This window comes from Diplotaxodon limnothrissa, linkage group LG11, assembly GCF_057381915.1.
Source record: "Diplotaxodon limnothrissa isolate DT_005_m linkage group LG11, D_limnothrissa_male_GT1.1, whole genome shotgun sequence".
NCBI classification, from domain to species: Eukaryota; Metazoa; Chordata; class Actinopteri; order Cichliformes; family Cichlidae; genus Diplotaxodon; species Diplotaxodon limnothrissa.
The window spans coordinates 29,405,229-29,433,080 of record NC_140606.1 but is presented as its reverse complement, the minus strand read 5'-3'; the positions used below and the strand labels follow the sequence as shown (position 1 = coordinate 29,433,080).

Below are 27,852 nucleotides of genomic sequence, written 5' to 3'. Positions count from 1 at the left end.
AGGGAAATCCAGGCATAATTACTGCAGACCTGATCTCAAAAAGCAACGCATTTTGCCACCATCTAAAGTAACTCAAGAACAAATGAGAAGCAAAGTCCTTGACATCTATCGATCTGGAAAGTGCTACAAAGACATTTCTACGGCTTTTGGACTCCAGTGAACCATAGTGAGAGTCATAATCCACAAATGGAGAAAACGTGGAACAGTGGTGAAGCTTCCCAGGAGTGGCCGACCTACCAAAATTACTCCAAGAGTGCATGGATGACTCAACCAGAAGGTCACAAACGAACACAGAGCAACATCTAAAGAACTGCAGGCCTGACTTGTCTCAGTTAAGGTCAAAGTTTATGATTCAACAATAAGAAAGAAACTGAGCAAAAATGGCATCCACAGGAGAGAGTTCCAAAGCAAAAACCACTGCTAACCAAAAAGATCACACAGGCTCATATTTGCTAAAAAATATTCTGTGGATGGATGAGACAGAGGTTGAACTTTTTGGAAAGTCTGAGTCCCGTCACATCTAGTGCACATCTTTCACAGGATTTTATAAAAAGGGCATCAAACCAGTGGTGCAGTCAAGTTATCCACGAGGACAATGATCCAAAAACTCAAGCAAATCCACCTCTGAATGATTCAAAAAGCAAAATGAAATGGCGTAGTCAATGTTTGGACTTAATCCAGATTGAAATGTCGTGACTTTAAACAAACAGTTCTTAAACAAACCCCAAAGTTGCATTAGTTGCATCATCTTTAATTATCTGAAACATTTAAGTGCGATAAATGTGCAAAAAACTTTGAAATCTAATATGAAAGAAATTAAAAAGAAGGAGAGAGTTGTACACACATTTTTGCAGACTATTCCTGTGTAAACTGCCTTATTAATCAAGTGTTAACTGGGTTTTATATCAGTATCTTATACCCATGTTGCCCTTACCCTGAGAACTACAACCCAGAGGCCCTGGGAACTACAACATCAGCATGCCTGTGTGTCAGCGGCCTTGGCTGTGACGCCTCTGAAAGAGTGCGTATCTGGTGGTCTGAGCTTCCTATGCTTGGACGCACGGGCAGTGATGTCAGCGCACAGGCTGCAGCCGTGGTCAGTGAAGTCGGGCGGAGGTTTGGGACTGTGTGGAGCTGCAGCAGCTGGAACAGACTCCCGAGGGAGAGCTGAGAAAGTGGCCACAAACCTCCCCCCAAAGGACTCAGCCAGAACCGGAGAGAGGGGACGACCCTGAGTGCAGCATGTTATTAGTGGATGTATTGTGATGCTACTCTCTCTTTGTGCGCCGCGTTGTTCTACGTAGTCGCTAAAATCATCTTGTCTCTGTTTGACCGTGTGTGTGCAGCATTGCGCACAGGAAGCAGTGGTGACGCTGTCACACCGCCCACCATAGATATTACAATGGAAGGCACGAGAAACTCAGCAACCCTACACACCTTCTGCCCTCCAACACACACATGGAAAACTACCGTAGAGCTGTGCTGTGGTTGCACTGGCCAGCTGGTGGGTATATTCACTAACGTGGCTCAATAAAGACTGAGTCAGGACGCGTTCATCTTTGTATGTGTGTGTGTCTGTGCGTTTGTGTTTGAGGACAGTGAAGGGATGATGGCAAAGCAAAGTGGTGCACACACTCGGATGCGTCTCTCTTGACACATGTGAGGATAAACATTAATTTACTTGACTGACGTTAACACCCTGTTGAGTAAACAGACACCCTAACACACACAACTGCGACAACGTACGACAACCCCTGCACCTCAGGTCCATCTGAAGCCATCTGGTGAGCGAGAGGCCCAACAAACAGCACCAGCTCAGGGTTCTGAGCAGTCTTGCTACATCTCTCCCAAACATACAAAACATACCAGTATTGTAGTTTAACGGCCCCTAAATTGTCAACAATGCTCGTTGTCATGCTCCACGGAGAAAGAAACGGAAAGACACAGGTCAGATAAAAAATGTTAGCACACTGTCACCCTCAAGGCCAAAGACTGAAATCCACTGTTGCCAAACTTGTGGCTACATAAAACTGTTTGCTTGCCAAAATGTACATCCTGGTCAGAAATGAGGGCGGTACATTCTCTCCGTCCTGTGCCAGATAAAGTCCAAATGGGGAAGCAGTGACTCGGTACAAAGTCCTTCAACTCCTTTGACACAATATTAGAACACAGTAAAGATGAGGAGAAGAAAAGCCATAAATTATAAATCATAAGTCCACAGTAGTTGGTCGTAATAAACTGCATACAAAAACTCTAGTAACTGTAAAGAGATCTGCTGCAATGACACCTGGCTCCAGGTTCTTGTGCTTAGTTCCAAAGTCATGACATATTAAAACAGTGTTTTAGATTAAACATAACATTATTTTAGATAAAGTACAGGAAAGAGTAAAACATTTACCATCAAGGATGAAGAAGATTAAGTAATACTGCATGACCAACTCAATAATATCTTGAGCTGAAAAGTGAAGCCATTGCAGATGTGCCAAAAAATTGCAGTTTGTCTGGTGGCCACTTGAGACTTGCCCCAAAAGCACATGAAACCCCTTTAACTTCCATCATGAAATGCTCAATTTTACAGCATTAAAAAGCAGATTTACAGCCTGGTACAATAAATGTTTGGGCTTCTATGGATAGTTTCCCCTTTTCATGATAACTATGTAGGGGGCTGACACGTCTCACTGTCAGCAGATACAGTCATGTGAAAAGTTCCATAGGACTTTATACAGTCCTGTGATAAACTAAGTATACCCTTCAAGTTCATGCACAGTTAGGAGACAACTGAATAAGTATGCCCTATCAGGAAGTGTTGCCAGGATACAATTTTGTTTTCTGTCATATATTCACTGTTACAGAGTTGAATCTTCATATTTAATTTTGCCAAAGCAATCCCTGTGAGCCAAAAAAACAGTATTTAGACTTTCTTGTCAAGGAGAGGGGAAATCCTTTGTATTTTATCTTGGTACACAACACAGAAGAACCACCCACCACCGGCTGTTTAAATGTTTAGTTTGTGAGGGGCAGCTGATCAGAAGAAAACTGGCTCAAAGTAGCTGTGAAATGGTTTGTTTTGGACAGTGGATGAACTGATAGGCTGCACTAAGGTAAGGATAAGGATTACTTATGATTATTTAAGTAAATTACACAAATGAAAAAAAATGGAGGGTAAAATGAGCATAACAGGTTCCTTTAATCAAAACAGGATTGATGTGGTGTATACTTTCTGTTCCTGTTTACCAATTGAAATGTTGTTGTGGTTATTGCTGCACTAATCAGTCATGATTTCATCTCCACACTTTATATACTAGTTTCAACTGCACACAACAAACTGAACCAGCGTCTCAATAAAAACAGTGATTTGCAGTGAGCCGCAGGCAGGGGGATTACAAAAGCCTATTGAGGCAAAAAAATACTCTGAGGGGAATTTATGTTAAAAACTCTCACATGAATGGCCCAGTGGGATTTTGTAATAGTGTGAAGCAAGCATAAGCATTTAGTATCTTCCCCACCTCCCAGGCAAAAGCTGATCAAAACACTGAGTTTTGGACGTCATGATTACATGAGAGAATGTGTGTCAGCACACTGTGTGCAGCTCTTGCGTGTGTTCCAAAAACTCTAAGAATTTTGTTTTCACTCCTCATAAATTCCTGAAGAAATGTGATCGGATGCGTAAATCAGTTAGTGAGGGCTTGTGATGTGTACACTGACAGACACAGTGAAACAGTGCAGAGTGGGCAGTGGTAGTATTATGCATCAGAAACCCAGGAGGCAAAGGAGTGTGTGCCTAAACCCCAGTCGCATTATTTGTCCTTCTTCTCATCTACGGCAAACTCATCACACAAACTACGATCATTGTGCTTTCTAGATTTGTACTTCTCTTAAATTTAAATGTCTAATTTATAATCAAACAATTAAGTTAACTGATCATCAATGCATGTGACCACCTCTGCAAATGGAGAGGTTTTGGCAGTTTGCAGGTTTGGAGCATTCAGGTATGTTAACACAATGCCACTTCATGAAAGGTTCATGACAGATAAAAGGGGAGATGTTTGTCCGTTGCAACCACGGGACCTGATCGTCTTGCAGTCACTGAGTCGACCATGAATTCCTCTGTATCACAAAGTATTGTTGAGTCACATGTGACGCCATGTGTCATGCAACAGAACAATGATCCCAAGCACACCAGCAAATGAGAAAAAAAAGAATCAAGATGTTGCAGTGGCCCGGTCAGTCTAATGGCTATCATCCAATCAACTTTATTCAAATGCTCCAGCTCAGCCAATTAAATGTTATTAAATGTTATGCAAATATCCCGAGAGTTCATCATCCAGATGCAAGAGATGTTGATCATTGAGGTGAATAATCAACCTGGTGTGTACAAACAAAGTCACCACTGCCAATCAAAACTAGCTAGCTTACTTCGTAATGATTGGTTACTGTTGCTACGGCAACTGCGCAAGTAAAGATATCTCCCAAACGTTAGGAAAGCTCACCGTCAGACTCTGAAGCATCACATCTGTTGCTTCCTTGTGAATCCTGCTAGGAGTATCAGAGCGCCTCAAACAAAGGATTTCCAACTACATTTATACTCTTAAAACCAGCAGTTACTCTGGTCTTAATGGGGTCTTTGACGCCTCATGTTCTTGGACCTAAATATTTTTGTAATGTGCTGTGGCTTCAGTGTATTTGTCTATTTTATTACTTTCTTGTGTCCACACTACACTGCATTAGACAAGTGTTTTTAAGAGTCTGTCATTGGGCTTTCTAATTCCTGACTGATGCCCTTAAAGGCAGAAATGCTGTACTCACCTCTGCAGAAAATGGGGCATGTACTTGTAGTGTTGCGGGCCTGTGAGTAGTGAAGCTGTAATTGCTCTGTTGGTATTTTTGTACCTCTACTAGATGACTTTTTTTTATGTTTCTTTACATTTCTTATTTCCACTGCTGTTTTCCATGAGTACCGGTGGGTTCGGTTTGAGGGATACCAGCAGAGCTCCAGTTGTTTCCTTTTTTCTAAACTTGAAATTTTGTTGAAAAGTATCAGCGGTATAGCTGAAAACCTGATGTGATCAAAACTAAGCAATAAAAAAGTTTGCCTGGAAAACAGCTGGATCACTGCAGTTGCCACTCTGCCACTGAGAATGACAAAGATCCTCAGTGAAGAACAGGTTTCACATCTCTCTGTAAATTTGAAGTGCAACTTATCAGAAATACATATTTCAGTCCAACTTTAACACCATCTTAGCATCACTGGATGATGACAAAAAGGTTTTTTGCATTGATTTCATTTTTAAATGAGGTGTTTTACAATGATATGCAGACACAGATGCACATTCTGCTACCTTTTACAAAGGCTTTTTCTTCCATCCGTGGCCAGGAAGCTCAAAAATACTCGACGGGGGGGGGGGGGGGGGGGGGACTTCCTTTAATGAGTGTAGATTTTCAGGTCTGACACTTCTTTTGTCCAATTTCTTTAGATTTCTTTTAAGGACATACAGCATGCCATGTCGACATATGCCAAGCTTTCAACTAGTGCTCTCTGGGAATAACCTCGAAATACAATGTTATGCCTGTCAAATTGTTATTATAAAACTGGTCCTTTGATAGGTTTTTGTTATGTATAGATACAACACTGAATGATTCATACGTACCTGCTGGGAAAAGAAAGAAAGAAAAAGAAACAGGTATAAGGAGTGGCTTAAAATGAAAAAGCAACCAATGTAAAAAGGAAAACTCTGGACTTTCAGAAATCCTGGAGAACTGTTGCTCAAGACCACTTTTGACAAGAAATTACAAGAAAGTCCAGCTACTCTGAAGCAAAATCTGAAGAAATGACCTTTGTGCAATACTCCGTGATAACATGTTCATGGGGACCAACCATACTTTTTCTTTAGTGACATTTTTCTTTTGATAAGCTGCTTTCATAACATACAATATTGCAAGTGTTTTTGGCTAGGTGTGTAATCCCTGATCACATTTAAATCCCTCCACTTATCTCACCAGTTTTTCCTGTCCTCTGTTCCCTTTAAAAGTAAAGTCAAGCCATGACAGAAAAACGGGTTAAATCCCTCTTCTCTTCTTTCATCTTAACAGCAGACAGATCTCTGAAAGAGGAGGTCTCCCCTCCTCTTTCAGAAAAAGAGCGAATGCAGTCAGAGCACAGAGGAGGGAATGTCCTGAAAGTGCCAGTGTGAAGGGTGGAGGGTGGTTGGAGCGTGATGAGGCTGAGTTTACACAGGAACATGCTAGAGGATAAGGCGTGTTCCCTTTGGCAGCACAGTGCAATCCACCGGTGCCATCTGATGCCTGCACTTGTGACGGTGCAACAGTGTGCAGCAGACACTGAGAAAAGATCCGGCAGCTATAAATAGGCTGTGTGCTAAAGAGGCTCGTTGTAAATATAGTGCCCTGGTGTGGTTTCACTTTACACCCCTCCGCCGCCCCACACCCTCTTGGTCTCAGCCCCAGCTTCTACTGGACTTCTCTTAACAGTTTCATTATGCCAGAGTGCGTCATCAGCGCTGGAAAAAAAGTCTTGAAAACACAGGAAGAAAGGGAGGAAGAAAGAAAAGAAAGACAGGAGCTGGCAGTGATGTTGTTGTGGGACAGATTACGCTCTGTGTGCATGTGTGTGTGTGTGATGTAATGTAACTGAGGCCAAGCTTCCCCAAGTCCTCTGGTGTCTGCAGGTTTGGGAAGCTTCTCAAAAGTACAATAGAACAAGTGTTAAGAGGAATTTGATCCTCTTCTTTAGTCTCTTCTTTTTTCCTCTCTCCTCTCCTCCCTTCTATTCTTCTTGCCCCAGTGATTCTCTTCATCCTTTTGATTCCCCCTACACCTTTCTTTTTTCCATTCCCTCCCTCTCTCCTCCAGCCTCCTCCGTTGTCAACCACACACTCTCCCTCATCTCCTTTTCCTGTCTTTTACTTTAATCTATAATTTCATCTCTGCTGTCCTCATTTTCAGTTTGTTCTCTTCTACAAACCTGTTGAGAGAGCACTTTGCTGGGTGTGGTGTGGTTTGTGTGTAGGCAAACTCTACTCACTGTATCCACTGTTTGTGTTTGTGTGTGTGCATGTGTGCGTGTAGGTGACTTGCTCCTATCGCATATAAAATCCTTCCTATGACATCACACAGTGACGTCTCTTGACATTCAAATGTCCGCTAAGCCAGCCTGTAAGCAAACAGTGTTGGTGTGTGTGTGCAGTTAAGTCCTTGCACATCTGGCAAGGATTTTCATGAGTTTTTTCCTCTTTGTTCCTTTTTCAGCCTGAACAAGTGACTTCTTTACAAGAGAAAAGTCAGAAACACTCTGTCTCTCAAGCGCATACACACAAATGCACACATACACACTATGTGACGCAACAGCCACTGGTCATTTTCCCAAGGTCCTGTTCTCAGAGCGGACTGACTGGAGGCCTTTGTCTGAGCTCACTTTAAAAATAAAACTGGAGCAGGATTACCACGCATACACACATACACAGAGAGACTCACACACACCAACCCTCACTCACTCTTTGTGCTTGAACTAAGCCTGACCCGAGGTGGAAAAGGAGCCACTGCCAGCTCATGATGCTGTTTAAGTGAAGTTTGTGTGTGTGCTGCCATACTGTATTCATATGCACATTATTCCACTCAGCCTCCTCCTGACAGTGTAATTACGGGCTTGTCCATGTGCACATGAGCACAAACACACACATGCGGCCTCAAACATGATCACACCACCTGTCATTTTGCTGCTGTGCTCAGAAATATGATCTCTAACAAATTATAGGAGCCAGATTAAAACGGCTGAGGAGGCTTGCCGGTTTCTGGTCTGATGTTATTTATTGATCTGAAGTAACATCATGAATTTCCTGTCACTTTACATGCTTGTATGCCAGCACTGTCAGCTGAATCACAACATCATCCTGGGATGACCTGATACGTGAGTGCTGAGGGTGCATACCCTGTGTCCACAGATACCTTCAAGCAGCGAGTGCCCAGTTCTATAACTGGTTAACACACAACCTGACTGCATGTGACCGCTTGCTCCCATTCCCCACTTTCTGGTCTCTCTCAGCTAAACAAATCTATTAAATGCTAACATGCAAAACAAGTAATGATTACAGTCAGGGAAAAAGAAACTCATTTCAAATGTTTTATGGTTTAGGATATATTTAAACAAAGTCAGCCGTCCCAAGACATTAAATATCTATCACACTCTGTTATTCCAGTGTAGAATCCATCAGAAAACCAAGTGCAAGCTTAATGCTTCCGTGGGGATTAAGAGGATAAGAGCAGCCACTTGCTGCTAATCGAATGCACTCGATTAACTGAACATCAGTCAGTGTGAGCACCTCTGTAAAAGCAAATTATTCAGGTATCTGTTAACACAATGCAAGGAGAAAAGACATAAGCAATGATATAAGAGAAGCAACTGCGAGGAAAATTATTCATAAGTGGAAAACATTCAAGACAGCTGCCAATCTTCCTAGAACTGGCTGTCCCAGCAAATTCACTCCAAGGTCAGACTGTGCAACACTCAGAGAAACTGCAGAAAACCCAAGAGCTACATCTCTACATACAGGCCTCAGTTAGCATGTTAAATGTAAAAGTTAGTGGGAGTAGAAAGACCGAACAAGTATAGAAGGAGAAAGCTTTTTCTCTCTAAAAGAAACATCAGAGCACGGCTTGGCTGTCCTTAGCTTACTTAAAAAAACTTGAGGCTATCATGAAGAAAGGTAAGATACTCACTAATGAGGCCAGGAATTTGCTGTTTCCCTGCCTTCAGTTGTTAAAAGTAATATATTTTTTTTTAATTCCACAACAAAAGATGCTTTAGAATTTTTTTAATTTGTGATTTTAGAGATAAATACCACAGGTGTGTCCTGTGTCGTTATCCGCAAATTATCTTTAAAGTACCAGCACTTACACTTCCATCTTTGATGCACTCACTGGGATTTAAACCCTTCACTGTAGCTTGTTCTGCAAATTGAGAAAGACTGTACTAATAACTCAAGACACACTTCATTAATTTGCTTTGTCTGCTAACTCAGAAATCCCTTTACTTCTCCATTAACTTCACTTCTGCAAACACCGCAGCCACAGCTGAATCCTTGCCATCTGAAGATCTTCAAGAGTGTACCGGAAGCTTTGCCACAACAAAAGATAAGAGATAGGAACAGTCCATAGATCATTTGAATTTTGTCTGCAATTTTTCGTTTTGGTATCTTTTATTTACTCATATCATACTCATATCATATATCTTTTATGTAAGTGATCATTCTTTCTTTAGATTATTGTTCATATTCATCTCTTTCTTTAACTCTTAAATTCTGATTCTCCGCTAACTGAAATAACAGAAAAAATATTAGTGAACAAAACGCTTCACAAGCATTTTCACTTCTTTCTAGTTCCTCTTTCTAGTGTCCCTTACCCTATTTACTTCTGCCCTGGATTCACATTTTATGTGCTCCCTGGCAGGTAGGCTGTTCAGCCAAATCACAAGGCAAACCCTCCTCAGGACACTTTTCTAGGAGGCAGAGAACATCGAGGACATTCGAGGGAGACACCTGCTGAATCAGGCGCTTCTACGCCACAGAGTGTGATGGAAAATGATCCACTAATATCAGCAGCACAGCTATTAGTGTCCTGTGCAAACTTACTACCTCCTATTAATACTGTAACCCGGCACACACATGCTGCTCTATAAATGCACCCTCACGCAGAGGCTGTCACACATACCTGATCTGGTTTCAGAAGCACAAACCTTCCCAGCAACACATTATACAAGCAAGCACACTGACCCACACATGCAGGCACACACACACACAAACACACTAGCTGGCCATGCCTCTCAGTAGTGTCCCGTTCAGCAGACACTTGAAAGGACACCCTAGAGAGGAGTCCTTTTCACAGTAATAGTGCTGGGCAGCACTTAGCGCGAACCCAGTGGCTCTCTCCCACTGTAGTGAAGGGGATGAGGGTTCTCAATTCCACAGCAGCCCACTCTTCTCTTCCCACTGAGTGGGAGAAGAAGAGTCTTTCATGGGCACAGTACTCCACCGGCTGTACACTCCAAAGCACTCACTCACCTGTCGTCCACTATGGAGTGCGAGATCTCAAATTTGAGTGAACAAGCAAGTGGGAATTGCTGATGAGTGTAAAATATTTCTGATTATATTCAGATGGTTCACACTCAAAATGCTGGAAACTCAGCTGCCACAGCAGAATGAAAACATTAAAAAAGGCTCTCCACGCACAGATGAGTGATAAAGTAAAGTAAATATACAAAATAAGGTTTAAGTGCATGGATAACATCAGTGTTTCTTGGAATAAACGCTACAAGTTTGCAAAACACTTCTTAAGGCATGAACAATCCCTTCAAGAAGATATTTTTTTGTCTGGTGTTTTGGGACTTGAGCGCTATCTCAAGTCCCATCCATACCCAAATCAGTTCGCTCATCGTCCATCCTTTTGTAGCCGATATTAATGCGCACCCTGATGTTTATTTTTCGACAAAAACTGCTGCAATACTGTGCAACGAACTTTCAAATTGTTTCTTCAAAGATGGGGACCACATCTACAACCATTCGTGGTAACAGGCAGGTCAAGGCATCATTTGCGACCTACCCAAGGGAGCAAGAAAACAGAGTTAAGATTTGTGCAAATGTTTAATGTGTTAAAAATGTTTTTTGTATTCACCAATTCTTAATGCAGCCGTTCACACCAACCGCATAATTTCGCCGGATAAATTTGCGGCATTTATTTTTCTTAAATCAGACTCGATTTTTCGAATCCAAATACACAGATCTGTCAAGAAGTGCACTCATACCTCAAAATTGCTCTGGTTCTGAATACACAATGTTATAGAAATAGAAAATAATTCTATTTCACCTCAGAGACACAGTTAAATGTTGCTGCAGGTCAATTGGCTCATTGAAATGACTCATCTGCTTCCTCAGACGTGGTCCCAACTCTGCCAACACAAGCTCAAACTGCCACACTGACATCCTGAAGTAAGTATCAAGCCGGTTGTCTAAGCAGCTTGGAAAGAAAAGTGTCTGGACTTCTTTAAGTTGCTTGAAGACGTTTCACCTCTCATCTGAGAAGCTTCTTCATCCCTCTTGGGGGGACACTGCCACAGAGCTTAAATCTGGGACTCTCCACCATTTGACCCTAGAACTGAAGAAGCTTCTCGGATGAGAGGTGAAACATCTTCAAGCAACTTAAAGAATTATATAATACTTATATTCAGGTTTCAGAGAACCTCATAGATTTGAAAGAGGAATTCAAACATTCCTGCACAAATAGTGACGTAGTTGCTGCAGGAAAGCAATTCAGCTGAAACCTTACTGTTATGTGGGAATACAACCAACATACAGCTCAGCCACTTGTGCCGCATCCCAAAGAAACACAGATAGGTAAGTACTGCCCAGCAAGTGAAATTTTATATACTAGGAATTTTAAGCTTGCATGCAATGTGATGTTGACGCTGCAACAGGCTGGTGACCTGTCCAGGGTGCACCCCACTCACCGTGTGACAGCTGCGATAGGCTCCTCCGCTGGGGTTGTCCCAGCTGTACTGTTTAAAGTTTTGGGGGTCAGAAATCAGATCTTTGTGGCTCAATTCACAGAGAACAGTGAATACTGAAAGAGCAGCACAGGTCAGCCGATCCCCGCCTGGACACAAAGAAAAATCCACCAAAGCTCACAAAACAAATATTTTTGACTTGTTGCCCTTAGTAATTTGTTTCTCCACACTGCACTGCTGTACCCAATTTTAGGGGTCCCCAACTTGCCAAACACTACTTTAACCCCTGCAGGCATTTACATTAAAAGTTCTCCAGAACGCAACACCCCACCAATGGTCAACACTCCAGACTGGAGTTAGTGGATGTGAAACCCTTAGGCTAACAGCTACCAGCTCCCTGTGAATTAAAGTGCCCATATCCCTAAGTTTCAGGCTTTATAACATTTTAAAAGATTCATTAGAATTGTAAAAGCTCCAGAAGGAACAAGAGTTTGAAATTAGCAGTAGCCAAAAACTCAAATAGATTAAAAACAAAAACATTTGTTTCCTGTAGATTTGTTATGAAGGGAAAATTAGCTAAAGACACCAAACCTGTTTTTGTAGCAGCCTGTAATCATAGTTTCATACTGACCTTAAGGAGGTTTTTATAGGGATTGAGCTGCTTTTGGGGACAGCCTCAAATGCGCATTTTGCTTTTTTAATTTCCCATTTGTCAAGTTTTTGCACAGAAATGCCTTTGGGACGAACAGCGACCACAGTAATCGAGGCAGAATATTGCTGCTTATAATAATACAGTGAGATGGTTAATCAAATATGGCTGTCCACATACTTTTGTAAATACGCCGTGCCTTCAACCCCTATCAGAGTAAATCCTGTTGTCTCTTCACCAGCTTACTCCGTGTTGTCTAAACACAGTAGAGTGTCGACCCTCACTTTACCCTCACAGTGGAAAAAGTACTCTGACAGCCTGTGGATCTGAAATGAACAGGCAGTGTGAGGGTGAGAGGAGCTGTGGTGAACGCCCACCTGTCATCTGTAAAGCACTTATTTGAGGTAGATGAGATAAAGTCTTTTATTAGCTTATTTTTCCCCCTCTCCGTCTTTCTCTCTCTCTCAATCCTGCCAAACACACTGTGGATATTCTGTGGTATTCCCGTGAGAGTTTGCCAGCTAAGCATCACCAGTGGACTTCATCACTCATGATTTGGCACAGCCAGGATCACAGAATTCCCTGTTGCTCAGTCACAACGTAATTTCAGCTCATCCGAGTGGATATTTGGGATATCTGAGAACGTCGGGCTGTGTGTACACGAGTGTGCTCCTTGGCCAAAGATCTAGACAGGATGAGCCGAATACTAAGCTTTTAGGAATTAGGAAGACCGTTTCTGGGATGCCTAGGATTCCTTCCGGAAACTTTGCTGTCTGAAATAGAAGGTGAATTTGGGTCCAATGTGTGTGTGTATGCATTTGTAGCCAAGTGAGCGAAATTTACAGCAACAAACTCCCCCTTTCTCTCTTCCTTTTGAGGCCAGAGCCGGCTGTAACCACTCACGAGACTAGAATTATGGGACAGTTATTTGGAAAAGCCTATTATGGTATGAGGACACATCCACTCCTACACACACAAACACACTCAGAGACAGAGACGGTTACAACATCGCAGGTGATAGGAATCAGGCTGTTCCAGTGTTATCAGACCAGAATGTGATGATGCTGTGGATTCCTAAGATACCTAAGTGGTCAGGTTTATTCCCCACTATAGACGGATGTTGCAGACAATTACCTAAGAGCAGCCCAGAGTGCAATAAAACCAAATCTATGCTTCACTAGTTTCCTCTGCATGAAGTCATACAAGGGAAAAAAGAAACAGGTTCACAGATGAAAGGAATTCAGAGGAAAAATGAAGAGAGGCAGAGGATAAACCCGAATCTATCAGGGTAGTGACACACAAACCAGCTCACAGGCTTTCTTTGTCCCCATTACTACCACAGCTATTAGTTCAGAACCCATTTACGGGGTTGACATTACGAGTGTTTATTTAGTTATTTCAGGGCAAACTACCAAACGATGCCTTAAAGCATGACTCCAGCTGATTGGAACTTCTTATTGTCATCTTATTTTTGTAGCTGTGGTCATCCTAATGAACAAAACAAATAGTATTTTACATTCAGTGTTTTCTGAACATGATATCGTTTTAAAAAATTAAAGTTTGCTGGAACTTTGATTTTTGAGATAATACAACATTTTACCACAATTTTGCATAAACTAAATGCTTATGCAAAATTATAAATGTAACCACATCACCGAAAAAATCTTGAGTTGGCCGGTGGTGGAGAGCTGAGTTAGCAGCTAAGGTAAGCTATCTAATTAGTCTAATGTAATTAAACAAATTAACATAGGAGCAATGTTAGTTAACTAAAAACCAACCAGGCAGATTATTTGTCAGATAATTATATTTAACTTCCTAGGAACTCCACATATGTGGGCATCACATTTTGGGACGTCTAGACCAAAATACTTAATTTTTCTCTACAAGGGCCTGATATACACTTATGAGGACATTATACTGCCGCTGTACTATCAAAATTTGAAACAAATGTCCTCATATGTGGATCTCATTTTTCTCAAAAACAAAAATTAGGTAAAAAAAAAATCTGGTAATTCTTTGTTTTTACATTCTTTAGGTCCCAATCAACCCAAATAGCAAAGAAAAAGTAAAAATGCATGCCATGAAAGATCCCATTAAATGATTCAAAATAGCTGAAGGGAAGCCTTGACAGCTAACATCATCCACATTCACAGCAGCTAAGCTCCTGATAATGTTTAACATGAAGCCTTAATGGTATAAAAATGGGTGATATTAGAAATTAGATACATTTTCACAATCATTTTGTTCTGACCTGTAAATGTGTTTGTTTATACTCACCTGCTACTTCATTGTGTGCACCTTGCTAGCACTGGGTATGATTCCAGTTTAGTAAATGGCCTGTATTTGTATAGCGCTTTACTTAGTCCCTATGGACCCCAAAGCGCTTTACACTACATACAGTCATCCACCCATTCACACACACATTCACACACTGGTGATGGAAGCTACATTGTAGCCACAGCTGCTCTGGGGCGCACTGACAGAGGCGAGGCTGCCGGACACTGGGTCCGGCAGCCTCGCCTCTGTCAGTGCCACCGGGCCCTCCAGAACTATTCTTCACAAAATTATCAGAGGGATTCTTGACGCAGATTCAACAAGGTGCTGGAAACACTCCTCAGAGATTTTGCCCCATAATGACATGATAGCGTCACATATTTGCTGCAGATTTCTCAGCTACACATCCATGAAGTGAATCTCCTGATCAACGAGATCCCGAAGGTGTTCTGTTGGATTGAGATCTGGTGAACGGGGAAGCCATTTGAGGACAGTGTCATGTTTACGAAACCTACCGAAGATGGTAAGGGAAAGTGTGCCACGAAACCACCAGCAGCAGCCTTAACCACTGATAGGATGGATCTATACTTTTTTATTTTTTCCATCATGTTGTGACCCTACCATCTAATGTCACAGCATAAATTGAAAATCACCAGGCCAAGCAATGTTTTTCCAATCTTCTGTCTTCCAGTTTTTGTGAGCTTGTATAAACTGTATCCTAGTTTCTTGTTTTTAGCTCCTGGTGTGGTCTTCTGCTGCAGTATCCCGTCTATTTTGTGTTCAGAGATGCTCTTCTTCATATTATGGCTGTAACAAGTGGTCATTTGAGTTACTGTTGACAGCTGGAATCATTCTCCTCTGACCACTGACGTCACCCAGAGAACTGCTGCTCACTGGATATTTTCACCTTTTCAGACCTTCAGACCACAGAGGCACAGCTTGTGGGACAATAATGAGGTTTAGATGCGCCGTTATGTTCACCAGGACACACTCCATCACTTGTGCGCACATACCAAACACACCACAGTTATTTTACATGTTTGTTTGTTTTTACGTGTCCATTTGTCAAATTCCGACAAAAGGGCAAAATTAAAATATGCCTCATATTCACAGACCGTCACGTCCTTGACTCTGTCATTTTTAACGTCAAAGTATTTTTTTTCCTGTTCTTTTTTTTCTTTTTAATATTAAAAAACCCCCACAAACATACATTTTCAGATCCAGAATGAACTGGAAAGAATTCCCCAGTCAGCAGTTCCCACAGCTCACCTACAGCAGCCAATGAGGAACAATAGGCACATTTAGATATGAATAGCTGGCAGCCTACTGAAAGCATTTGAACAGGATGAAGAGATGGCCACAATTGTATTAGATTTACAGTCACAATGAGAACCTTCAGTCATTTCTGCTCTTTCTCCACTGCCGACTATCTAATATCTGTGATAATACCACCTCAAATTGTCTCTCGACTGCATTGGGAGCCTACAAAATTCATGGCTTCCTCCTTGAGATTTGAACAAGTGTACAGTGAAGTAAACAAACTAACCGACAGAACTGCACCAATATTGAGGTCATATCCTTTTTCCTTAATAAATGGGCAGTGGCTTGTGATGAATGCTTGGATCTCAAAATGACCTAGTGATCATCTACTGTGTGTATTTGTGTGTGTGATATCTGTCACTTGGAGGCTCCAAGCACTATTATAACGAGCATACGGTTGGCGTCACATGCATAGCTCATATTAACCCTTCAGCTCTTTTCTGGATCTTCTGTATGGACGTATAAGACTGTGTGTTTCTGCCTGTTTTTTGTTTTTTTGTAATGTGTATTTACAGCCATGTCCGTGTATGCATGTGAGGGTGCTCATCCATGTTAAAGCAACAGTAAGTGTTTTACTCATGTTTTAATGTCTGATTATGTGCAGTGACTCAAGGAAAGAATGAGGCAAAGTCTCTGGCTCAGAGCTACGACTTGAGCGCCATCTCGTTTATCCTCATCTAGCCTCATCATCCGTCTTTATCAAGCCCGCACCCTCCGGTCGCTGTCCTAAACTTTCTGCAGTCAGTGCCCTGAGACAACTCAACCAAGCACCCAGAAAACTCCCTCAAACTCCCACAGCCGCTCAATAAGGACCATTCATAGCCCACACTATAGGAAGGAACAGAACAGAACATTGTGCTGACACACATTTACGCCAATGTAAGGGTGAGCCAGAGGTGAGCAAGAAACCCCCAAGAAGTCCAAATCTAATTTCACACAGAAACACACTAACGGGGCGAGGGAAAGAAAAATGACACAGTGAGAAGCTTCAAATGTAGCTTTCACCTCTGAAGAACTGCAGCCAAACATCCCGACAATCCCACACTCCTCCTCCTCGCTCGATCCCCTTTCTCCTGCGAGAACAAGATCCATGAGTGGCTCCAGCAGATATCTAACCTGGCAAGCATATGTACGCCTGTGTGTCACTGTGTGTGTGTGTGTGTGTGTGTGTGCGCGCGCATGTTCCTCGGGCCGTCCCACGGGGGATACGTGCATCTCGTCTGTGAGTCACAGGCAGAGTCTGTGTCTGTGTGCGAGTCCGTCAGAAGACATCAGCATCAACATCCTTAGTTCACCTCAGGCAGACACACACACACACACACACACACACACACACACACGCATTGTACATCGTCAAACCTCCCCAGGGCTATGTGCTATCCCCCCCCACCCCACATCCCCTCCAGCTGAAACCTCAGTCTCTCCGTTTGCTGTCGATGTCAAACTGGCCGTTCGCTCACACTGGACAAAGGCGTAGCATATGCCTGCCTGCCTGGAAAACACTGGATGAGATACTCAACACAAACAGACATACATTTTTCACCACAGGATGACTGCCTTTTTCTTTTTTTAGCTTTATCCCTAAATAAGTGCAATTATTACATTTCTTAGTTATTTATTTTGTTTATCTTCCCCCAAAAGTTGTTTTGTTGCTGCAAGAAAATGAAAGAAACTCTTAAACATAACCCAAAATGTGCCTTAAAAATGTCTTACTTTCAAATTGTTGTATAGGTTTGTCTTAGATTAGATTTGTTTCTTTTTAAGGATGTGTAACACAATAGCACTCGTATACATTTTTTTTCATTTGCTCAACTTTAAATGTAACGATTCCCCATTTTAAAAAGAGAGACAACATAGATATAAAAGAAAAAGAAGGAACGAGATAAGCGGGTCAACACTGAGACCAAAACCAAAGAAATAGACAGAAAGAAGCGCAGAGAGACAAACAGGCAGACAGGTAGGATTTGGAAAGCGCTGAAACAGACACAGACAGACAAACGAAAAACAGAAAAATGGACCGAGAGACAGACGCAGACTGAGAGGCTGACAGTGGAGTGGACGGCCGGGCTTCACTCTGCACGAGTGCTCCAGGGAGGCTCTCGGCGCTGAGAGTCATTATCGTTCTATGACACAGATGAATAGTGCATTAGCATAAGGGAGGGCCTGACATGACACATGACAGACACAACTCCCTTTCGCTCCGTCACCTTTTCATTTCCTCCCACCGAAAGGAAGAGTTTTCTTTTTTTGGCTCGTTTACATATAATATAAATATGAGTGCATGATTTTAACTACCACAGCAAAGGTTCACTGCGTTAAAATGCCATTCCACCTAATAATACCGCATGAGACAGTTGCTGATAAAATGTGTGTGTGTGTGTGTTTGCCCTGACAAATAAAAGAGAATATAACAACTCTGCAGTGCCTCACTACACAGCGAGTGTTTGGTAAGAGCCTCTGAATAGACTCGTGGCCTTGTTTGGAGTGTGCCTCATTCTGGTGTGTTGTTTAATGAAGAGCCTCTCAGAAAATATACATACACACACACACACACACGCGCACACACACACACACACACACACACACTACAAATGGTATCAATGGTTTTGCAGCACATGGAAAAATGAGTGCATGTTTGGTAGGTGAGAGCAGCATCCCAAGGTCTTCCATCCGTTCATTGTTCTCCGTTCTTGTTAATAATTTCCAGTGTTTATATGTCCGTGACTATTCCTGGCATGTAATCAGGAGTTTTGTGGAGACAGGCCTGTGCGTAGGGGAAAGTCTCTTACTCTGGCTAAGCTTTTCAGCTCCCTCTCTGTAACTCTGCTGACTGAGTGGAAGTTGCTTCTTGGCTTCTTCCTCATCTTTGTTGACTCACCGGGTAGGCAGCGTGTATGTCCACAAAAATAGCAGGGGGATCCTTTATGCGTATGAGGTGTCCTCCTAATGTGATGGCACAGAGCCATTTAAGCACCTTACCGTTGGTAAACACAGGGATTGCCTGGCCTATCCATCCGGTAATAAGTGTCCAAGAGCCCAGGCTGCCACTAACTACTGTCCTAATTGGATTAGTGAGTGTGACTCTGTGTGTGTGTGTGTGTGTGTGTGTGTGTGTGAGTGTGTGTGTGAGAGAGAGAGAGAGAGAGAGAGGGTTTCCCCAGCTTACCGTGTCCCAGGTGTGTATAGTAAAGCTGATGGAGTTAGACGCGCGTGTGACGTCATTCTCTAAGAGAGCCATCCGGTCACCACTGTGACCCAGTGGCAGGTTTTGTTCCTTATCACCTGGAAACGTCAGGCAGGAGATTCCATCAGCAACACGTGACGTCATTGAGCGAGAGGTGGAAGCACAGGGGAGGAAAAGACGGGCATTACCTGACAATATCCAACTGAGCAGGGCTCGTAATAAGTCTTTACTCTATACTGCTTAATCAGTGCAATCAGGACAGCCACAAGAAACAACTGTTAATGCACCCGATAACAGCATCTAATTTGGGAATGTAAAAATTTTTAGACAAAGTGTAAGAATTTTAAATTTGAACAATTTTAGAACCAGTGACCTAAGCGCTCTGTTCAAAGTCATGTTTGGTCAACTGGTGCCTCCCAGTTGCCACAGTTTTCACAGGTCTCTATGCAGTTCTGTGAACATGAGCACATCAGATGATTCAGCAGCTTGTAGAACCGCTTTTAGCTGTTAAATACTTGAACTAATCATTTTCTAAATGATTTTATTCAGCTCTCATATTGTGGTGAACAAATTTTGCCCCACTCTTCTTTACAGTGTTGCTTTCTGGACAGCTTTCTAACATCCCACCGCAGCGTTTCAATCAGGTTGAGGCCATTGCACCTTGATTCTTTTTGTTTTCCAGCCATTCTGTTGTAGATTTGCAGCTGTGCTTGCAATCATTGTCCTGTTGCATGGCCCAGTTTGGCTTCAGCTCGCAGACAACTTCAACTTTGACTCTAAAATACTTTGGTATACAGAGGAGCTCATGTTTAATGGCTGCAAGGTGACTAGGTCCTGTGGCTGCAAGACAAGTTAAAATCATCACACCTTCACTGCTGTGTTTGAAAGCTGGTATGAGGTGATTGTGCTGGTGTTTCCGTTATTGCCAAACGTCTCAACTTTGGTCTCATCTGAGCCAGAAGTCTTGTGCTGTCATGTTGTTTTGAGAGAGAAGAGGCTTTCTCCCAGCAACCCTTCCAAACAAGCCAAACTTGTTCAGTCTTCTAAGTGTACTTTCATGAACTTTAACATTTAACAAGCTAACTGAGGCCTGCAAATCTACTTACCCTCCTAATTCCTATGGAAGCAATAAGGGCGTGCATTGCATGTGTAGTTTTTCACCTGACTGCAGACTTCTATGGAAAATTTCACTTTCAGATATCTGTGTATATGACCAAAAATGTCTATATTGGGTTTTTTTGTTTTTTTTTAAATTATGTATTTATTTGATTTGATTTTTGGTTGTTACAGATGGGACAGACATGACTGGGGTATAGGACAGGGAGAAAGATCGAAAGAAAGAGAGGGAGAGAAAAAAATAAAGGGGAGAAGAGATGGTGAGTAAGGGGGGAAGAAAAAAAAGATAAACAAACAAAACACCTTGATCACCTGTATGGAGATAAGAAAAACAGAAGAGAAAACAAACAAAAAAGAGCAACATAACAAATACAACACCATCTCAATAAACTAGCTAACAGTAGATAACGGTAGATACTAAATATTACATGTTATTGTGCAGCAAACAAGATCGACAGCGCACAATGTGTATTCTAAAGGTTTCTCCATGTAACGATCTGCTAGGGAGTGTGGGGAGCCATAGCCCCGTCCCTCAGCGCATGAAGCAGGTATGGAGGAGATCCAGGCCCCAGACATCCAGAAGCCCCAGAGTACGAGGACCCACGGAGGACCACCACAGAGGCAACGGTGCCACCCTCCTGGGAAGAGCTGAGGAGAGCCCCAAACGAGAGGTCACCCAGCAGCCACGGAGCAGAGGCCAGAGGGGGTTGCAGTGACGTGCCCGCGGGCTTAGCCGGCAGCCAGCTTTGCCAGAGAGGACCGAACCTCAGGCCCAGAGGCCAGAGGGCACCCCACCCCTCAGAAGGGGCCCAGCCGGGCCACAGGCGTCAGGCACAGCTTCCTTCACTTTCTCATTTATGCCGTATATGAAACGTTTATTTGGATCTGTGATGTTTAAACAACAACACAAAATAGTCTGTCTATCCTACTAGCAATTATTACAATGTAATGTTTAGAAAAGAAGCTATCAGTAACTGCAAGCCTACCTACCACTGGATGAGATCATGCACTGAGTGGGAAACACTCCAAAACCGCATCCTGGTATAAAATACAAAGCAGTTCATCTGCATCTGCAAGATCTCAAAATTGTGCATACTTAAGTCAAAACACAATATGATTTGACTATTGTCAGTTTTTACAGTTTTACAGTTTACACAGATTGAACTCAAAAAGTCCCCTTTCTGTCACCTGACCAGTGAAACAAAGTCTAAACCTAGTTTGTTATTTTGCATGTGTGGGCGAGTGAGCGGGGGTAGGGATGCTGAATGTGCCAATCCATAAGCCCCATCGACAGAAAAACTACCGTTCCTCAACCGGAAAGAGCACTGGAGGAGAAACACTCCAACTGGATGTCCTTAGAGCAGTTCAAACACAATATTCAGACTCTTACAAACACAAAAATCAGGCTGGCAAAGTTGTCGATAGTGTATTTTGGCAAATAAAATGAAAATGAATGGACTGAGTGGGACACAGACTGGAGAACTAGCTTGGGAACAGCTTGTTATTTTTATTCATATTAAGCTATTTATACCCAACAAAGCATTTAAACACTTGTTTCATGTATTTAGCAGGTATGAGAGTACATATTGTGCTTAAAAAAGTCAACACATCAGCAGCCAGTTATGAAAGTTAACAGGCAAGAGATACAAGAGTGAGTCTTGCTACAAAAATGTTCCTATTAATTATCTGCATGGTTGCTACACTACACTACACTACTTGCCTTTGTGTGTTTGTAACAAAAATAGTGATTTACACCAGGTTGGGTCAAATTTGAGTCCGTGACTTCATATGATCGCATCGTGTGGATATATTATATTATAAGAGATAGATACCAGATTCAGACGTGGCATTTATTTAAACAGAAATTGCACAATTGCCTAGCTTTTCTAGGCATTTTAAAAATGTTACGGTGGAAATATGGAATGAAATATTTTTTATTGCTGTACAGCAGTTGTTTCCTATTGCAAATGAACAGCAAAGCTAAATGAATGCAACCCTTATCCTGAAATCCAAGCAATATAAGCAAACCAAGCAATAATTGCCGTACAAGCAATCAAGATGTGACTGAAGTGCAGATTTCCAGCTTTGATTGAAGGGGCAGTAAGGCTGAAGAGATATTGTGTTAAACTGAAGGAATTACGGACAGTTCCCCCATTTTTAGATGCTTAAAAGAAAAGAGATAATTGACTGTCAAGAACCCTTTTCCTCATATTTTGTGACAAATTGAGCAGGACAAAACATCTGGAGCTGATTCGGTTCAACCACATCTTGATTGTTTGCTTTAAAATCAATCATGACAGTGTAAAGGGGCAAAATTACAAAAATTTTATCACAATCCAAATGCTTATGAAGCTTATAACTATTAAAACAACCCAACTTTGTGATCCTGCCTCCTGGGCACTTTAGGTGACTGGTATTTCTGATATGTAAGACTCATTATGCCAGTGAGTGTATGCCTGCTGTCAGTCAGTCAACACTATTATACCAGGTGGTTAGCAAATGGTTGGCTAGCTGGTGAAATGGTTAAATCTTCAGTTGAAAATTACCAACAATCATCCCACAGATGTAATATTATCTACAGCTACTCTTAGTACCATTGATGTTAAGTTAGACTCTTTTTCTCTAATTGATCTTTCTGAGTTAACTTCAATAATTACTTCCTCCAAACCATCAACGTGTCTTTTAGACCCCATTCCTACAAAACTGCACAAAGAAGTCCTGCCATTAATTAATTCTTCGATCTTAAATATGATCAACCTATCTCTAATAATCGGCTATGTACCACAGGCCTTCAAGCTAGCTGTAGTTAAACCTTTACTCAAAAAGCCATCTCTAGACCCAGCAGTCTTAGCTAATTATAGGCCAATCTCCAACCTTCCTTTCATATCAAAAATCCTTGAAAGAGTAGTTGTCAAACAGCTAACAGATCATCTGCAGAGGAATGGTTTATTTGAAGAGTTTCAGTCAGGTTTCAGAGCTCATCACAGCACAGAAACAGCTTTAGTGAAGGTTACAAATGATCTTCTTATGGCCTCTGACAGTGGACTCATCTCTGTGCTTGTCCTGCTAGACCTTAGTGCAGCATTCGATACTGTCGACCATAATATCCTATTAGAGCGATTAGAACATGCTGTAGGTATTACAGGTACTGTAGTGGACCACCAGAGAGGCAACGGTGGTTTGTGGTTTGTATCATATCTATCTAATAGACTCCAATTTGTGCATGTAAATGGAGAGTCCTCTTCACACACTGAGGTTAATTATGGAGTTCCACAGGGTTCCATGCTAGGACCAATTCTGTTTACAATATGCATGCTTCCCTTAGGCAGCATCATTAGAAGACATAGCATACATTTTCACTGCTATGCAGATGACACCCAGCTCTATCTGTCCATGAAGCCAGATAACACACACCAATTAGTTAAACTGCAGGAATGTCTTAAAGACATAAAGACCTGGATGGCCGCTAACTTTCTGCTTCTTAATTCAGATAAAACTGAGGTTATTGTACTCGGCCCTGAAAATCTTAGAAATATGGTATCTAAGCAGATTCTTACTCTGGATGGCATTACCTTGGCCTCCAGTAACGCTGTGAGGAACCTTGGAGTCATTTTTGACCAGGATATGTCCTTCAATGCACATATTAAACAAATATGTAAGACTGCTTTCTTCCATTTGCGCAACATCTCTAAAATTAGAAATATCCTGTCTCAGAGTGACGCTGAAAAACTAGTTCATGCATTTATTACTTCCAGGCTGGACTACTGTAATTCATTATTATCAAGATGTCCAAAAAACTCACTGAAAAGCCTTCAGCTAATCCAAAATGCTGCAGCAAGAGTACTGACAGGGACTAGAAAGAGAGAGCATATTTCTCCTGTTTTGGCTTCCCTTCATTGGCTTCCTGTTAAATCCAGAATTGAATTCAAAATCCTGCTCCTCACATACAAGGTCTTAAATAATCAGGCCCCATCTTATCTTAATGACCTTGTAGTACCATATCACCCTATTAGAGCACTTCGCTCTTGCTCTGCAGGCCTACTTGTTGTTCCTAGAGTATTTAAAAGTAGAATGGGAGGGAGAGCCTTCAGTTTTCAGGCCCCTCTTCTGTGGAACCAGCTTCCAGTTTGGATTCGGGAGACAGACACTATCTCTACTTTTAAGATTAGGCTTAAAACTTTCCTTTTTGCCAAAGCATATAGTTAGGGCTGGACCAGGTGACCCTGAATCCTCCCTTAGTTATGCTGCAATAGACATAGGCTGCCGGGGGATTCCCATGATGCACTGAGTTTTTCCTTTCCAGTCACCTTTCTTACTCACTATGTATTAACAGACCTCTCTGCATTGAATAAATATCTGTTATTAACCTCTGTCTCTCTTCCACAGCATGTCTTTTATCCTGTCTTCCTTCTCTCACCCCAACCGGTCGCAGCAGATGGCCGCCCCTCCCTGAGCCTGGTTCTGCCGGAGGTTTCTTCCTGTTAAAAGGGAGTTTTTCCTTCCCACTGTTGCCAAAGTGCTTGCTCATAGGGGGTCATATGATTGTTGGGTTTTTCTCTGTATCTATGAAGCACCTTGAGGCGACTTATGTTGTGATTTGGCGCTATATAAATAAAATTGAATTGAATTGAATTGAATTGAATTGATGGTGTCAAGTGACAGAGAGGGGTAAACTGTAATAAACGCTAAATTGAGCTTCTTTTTATTGAGAACAGCAGTAGATGACTACAATGTGTGGTCTGCTTCTGGTGAACACCAAGACGGGAGCCAAGCTAAAGCACTTGTAAACAATGCAAAACCACCATATAAGTGCAATTTCTAATTGGCTAGAAGAACAATGCGTGATGAACTACTTGAGATTTAAAAATCTGAATATTTTTATATACATAAAAGAAATACAGGAGACTCCAAATACTGTTTCTCTTTCACTTTGATATAAAAGAAGACGTGAGAAAATGAAAATAAGATCAAAGGACACTCAAGGCAATTTATAAAAATCAAACCTATGTACAACAGTGGCAGTACTGCAAATACAGTAACAGAGATGTACGTGGACAGAGCAGCTTGTGAGACGTAAATGGACATCAGTGCAAATGGCCAACAGCAGCAAGTGTGACAGTAGTGCAGATGGTTGCAGTAAAGTGCCAAAGACAGTAAGCATCACTAAAAGAATCAAATGCATTGATATCACGTGTAAGTGAGTGTCAGGGATAGAGGGCAGAGTAGGGAGGTAGTGAAGTTTATCCTCCTGACATCCTGCTTTAACATGTTTATGATAAAAATGAGGCAGGGCTGGAAGAACCGTATCCCCACACGTTTCGATGGATGGACACCCTGAATGCTCCACCCCTAAGTGCATGGCACTGCTCCAGCTGCGCCATCATCAACATCTTAATATTCTACATGGATACACTGGACCAAAATCCTCAGTCCACCTTCTCTGCACATGTCCAAGACATATTAGCCTTGTCATTTCTAATTTTCCCCATTCTGGTCACTCCCAGTGAAAGCCGTAACATTTTTAACTCTGCCACCTTCAGCTCGGCCTCCTGACTTTTTGCCACCATCAACAAACCATACATCGCAGCAGGTGACTCATGCTGCTATCCTGTCACAAATCATCATCAACATTTTAATAGCTTACAGTGTTTGTTGTTGTATATTGGGGGAACTGTGCAACTGGCACGACAATAATTAATAGGAGCTCTTTTGGGGGGGGGGGGGGGGGGGGGGGGAGAAATCTCAGAAACAAGCATAAAATAATTCACATGTACATGCTTGTGTAGTTTCAGTGAACCTACCATTTGAAATGTCATCCCACAGCATAATTAGTTATATTGTCTAACAAGAGTGTTGACACAGCAATACAGTAATCTGTCTCTAATCTGTCAGGTCACACACAGAAAGAGTGTTTGCTCACAACAGAACATACTGTGATTAAATGAGTCACAGAACAGCGTGCAGAAGAGGGCAGCGGTTAGAATACTGAGAGATTTACACACGTCTGTGCTCATGAGAGTGTTTATGATTTTTAGAGATTTATGTGGCTTGTTACCACTGATCCTTTGCGGAATGCTAATTAAACAATCATCTTTCATCAGCACAGCCCACGAAAAGGCACAGTGCAGCGACGTATTCAAACCTGTGGGAAAGCCTTTCTTGGCATTGCATTTCAGCAAAGTCACTTTAAAAGCGGAGCAATTCGAGGTCAGTGTGACACTTGCAGCCTCTCACACCGCTGCAAGCCCGGCTTATTCACACATCAAAAACCTTCTCCCACCTAGACCACACACACAAGCACAGCACTCACACATACATGTGTGAATTTAGAGTACATGGGTAATGAGAGACAGGACAGCACTTGGCTTTATTAGTTAACAATATGACTGCAAATACTCATAGGTCAGTGTTAACGGGTTTAACAAACAGAGGTTCCCCATGTAGTGGGGATGTCTGTACTCTACACTGAACTCTGAGAAAGTAAAAACAGATGAGGTTTGTCTTCCCAACTGTAAATTTAAAGTGTCAATTTTCATTGCTTTGCTTTAAAATTGTAAAAAAAATAATAATAATAACAAATAAAAATCCAGTCCAGTGTTTCTATACTTCACAGGCTGACCCTTCTTGAGTTATTTGAACTGTTTGAATTTATTTTGGATTTTCTCTAATCCACACAGGGTCAAAAGTACACATATAGGCCCAAATATATACATACACTTCCTTAAATCTCAGGACTTGTGCACCCATTTCTTGTTTTGAGACATATGCTGGGATAATGCACCCATTATCCCAGGAAAATATGAAGAAGCAAGAAATAAAGGGTGACTTAAATGACTACATTTAGGTCAATCTACATTTTCATTAAAAAAAAAACAAAAAAAAAACGGATTTGTCACAGAGACGTCTAATTGACAAGTAAGGATAGCAAAGGGGAAAAGCAATGAATCAACAGCATCTTAATCTTTGTATATGTTATTTATTTTTGCAAAAAATGTTCTTGACAGAAGGGCTACAGTCACACTTTTAAATATAAATTTGTTCTTTTTAGCGTGGGCTGCACTGACATCATTTGGAAAAAAATTACTCTCTCTGTCTCTCTGTTGGAAACAGGATGTTTTTATCAATTATCACTGAAAAGAAGCCTACAAAGACCCCTCAACACTCTGGCCCACGTGCATATACGCATGCACAAACTGTACTCCTACAAAAAAAGCACACATTCACTGCTACCTCAAATCCGTTGCCATTGAGAGGGGAACCTTAGCCAATCAGAGAAAGGAAGGCAACAGAACAGGAAGTGTGGTCACAGTTTGTGTTCATCATCGGCACAGAAATAGCTCTCAGAGAGTAAACAACGCATCCCATTCATAAAAAAAAGCCGGCAAACGCCTACTCCCCTGCAGCGCAACAAGAGGGGAAAGAAGAGATAAAGACAGGGAGAGAAACAGACAAGTGGCAGAAAGAGACAGATACAGTACAGAGACAGACACAAAGAGATGGAAATATACGGCACAGACAAAAAGAAAATGACAAAAGAGCAGCGTGAGATGGGAGGCCGCGGCTCGAGTAAGAAAGAAAGCCTGACTGTGACATCACATCCTCGTCACTGCTGGTTCCACTTCCTTGGTTTGGAAAACACCAGAAACCTACGTCACGTGGTGAGACACTGCTTTCCAGCTCTCACTTTTTCACTTGCAATGTGACACACGCACAAATACACACATGCACCAATACAATATGCGCTATAAGTTACAAACATCCACCGTAAACCCTCGTAACATGAGCGCCCAGCGCATC

General features: G+C 41.9%; 1 protein-coding gene across 2 annotated transcripts in view; it reads right to left on the bottom strand.

The window, feature by feature from the left end:
• Positions 1 to 27,852, bottom strand: part of LOC146623109 (uncharacterized) — a 68,138-nt gene that overhangs the window by 9,968 nt on the left and 30,318 nt on the right. Inside the window, exons 2-3 of one of the 2 annotated variants that reach the window (XR_014906570.1) lie at positions 18,922 to 19,037; positions 11,516 to 11,661 (exon numbers count right to left, since the gene is read on the bottom strand). Coding sequence is in view for 1 of the 2 variants with exons in the window: in XM_085365685.1 (XP_085221811.1) it covers positions 11,647 to 11,661; positions 18,922 to 19,037 (131 nt within the window). In the remaining variant the exon portion in view is untranslated. Of the gene's footprint in view, positions 1 to 11,443; positions 11,662 to 18,921; positions 19,038 to 27,852 lie in introns of those variants that run through there. The other variant, XM_085365685.1, reaches the window with a different exon arrangement.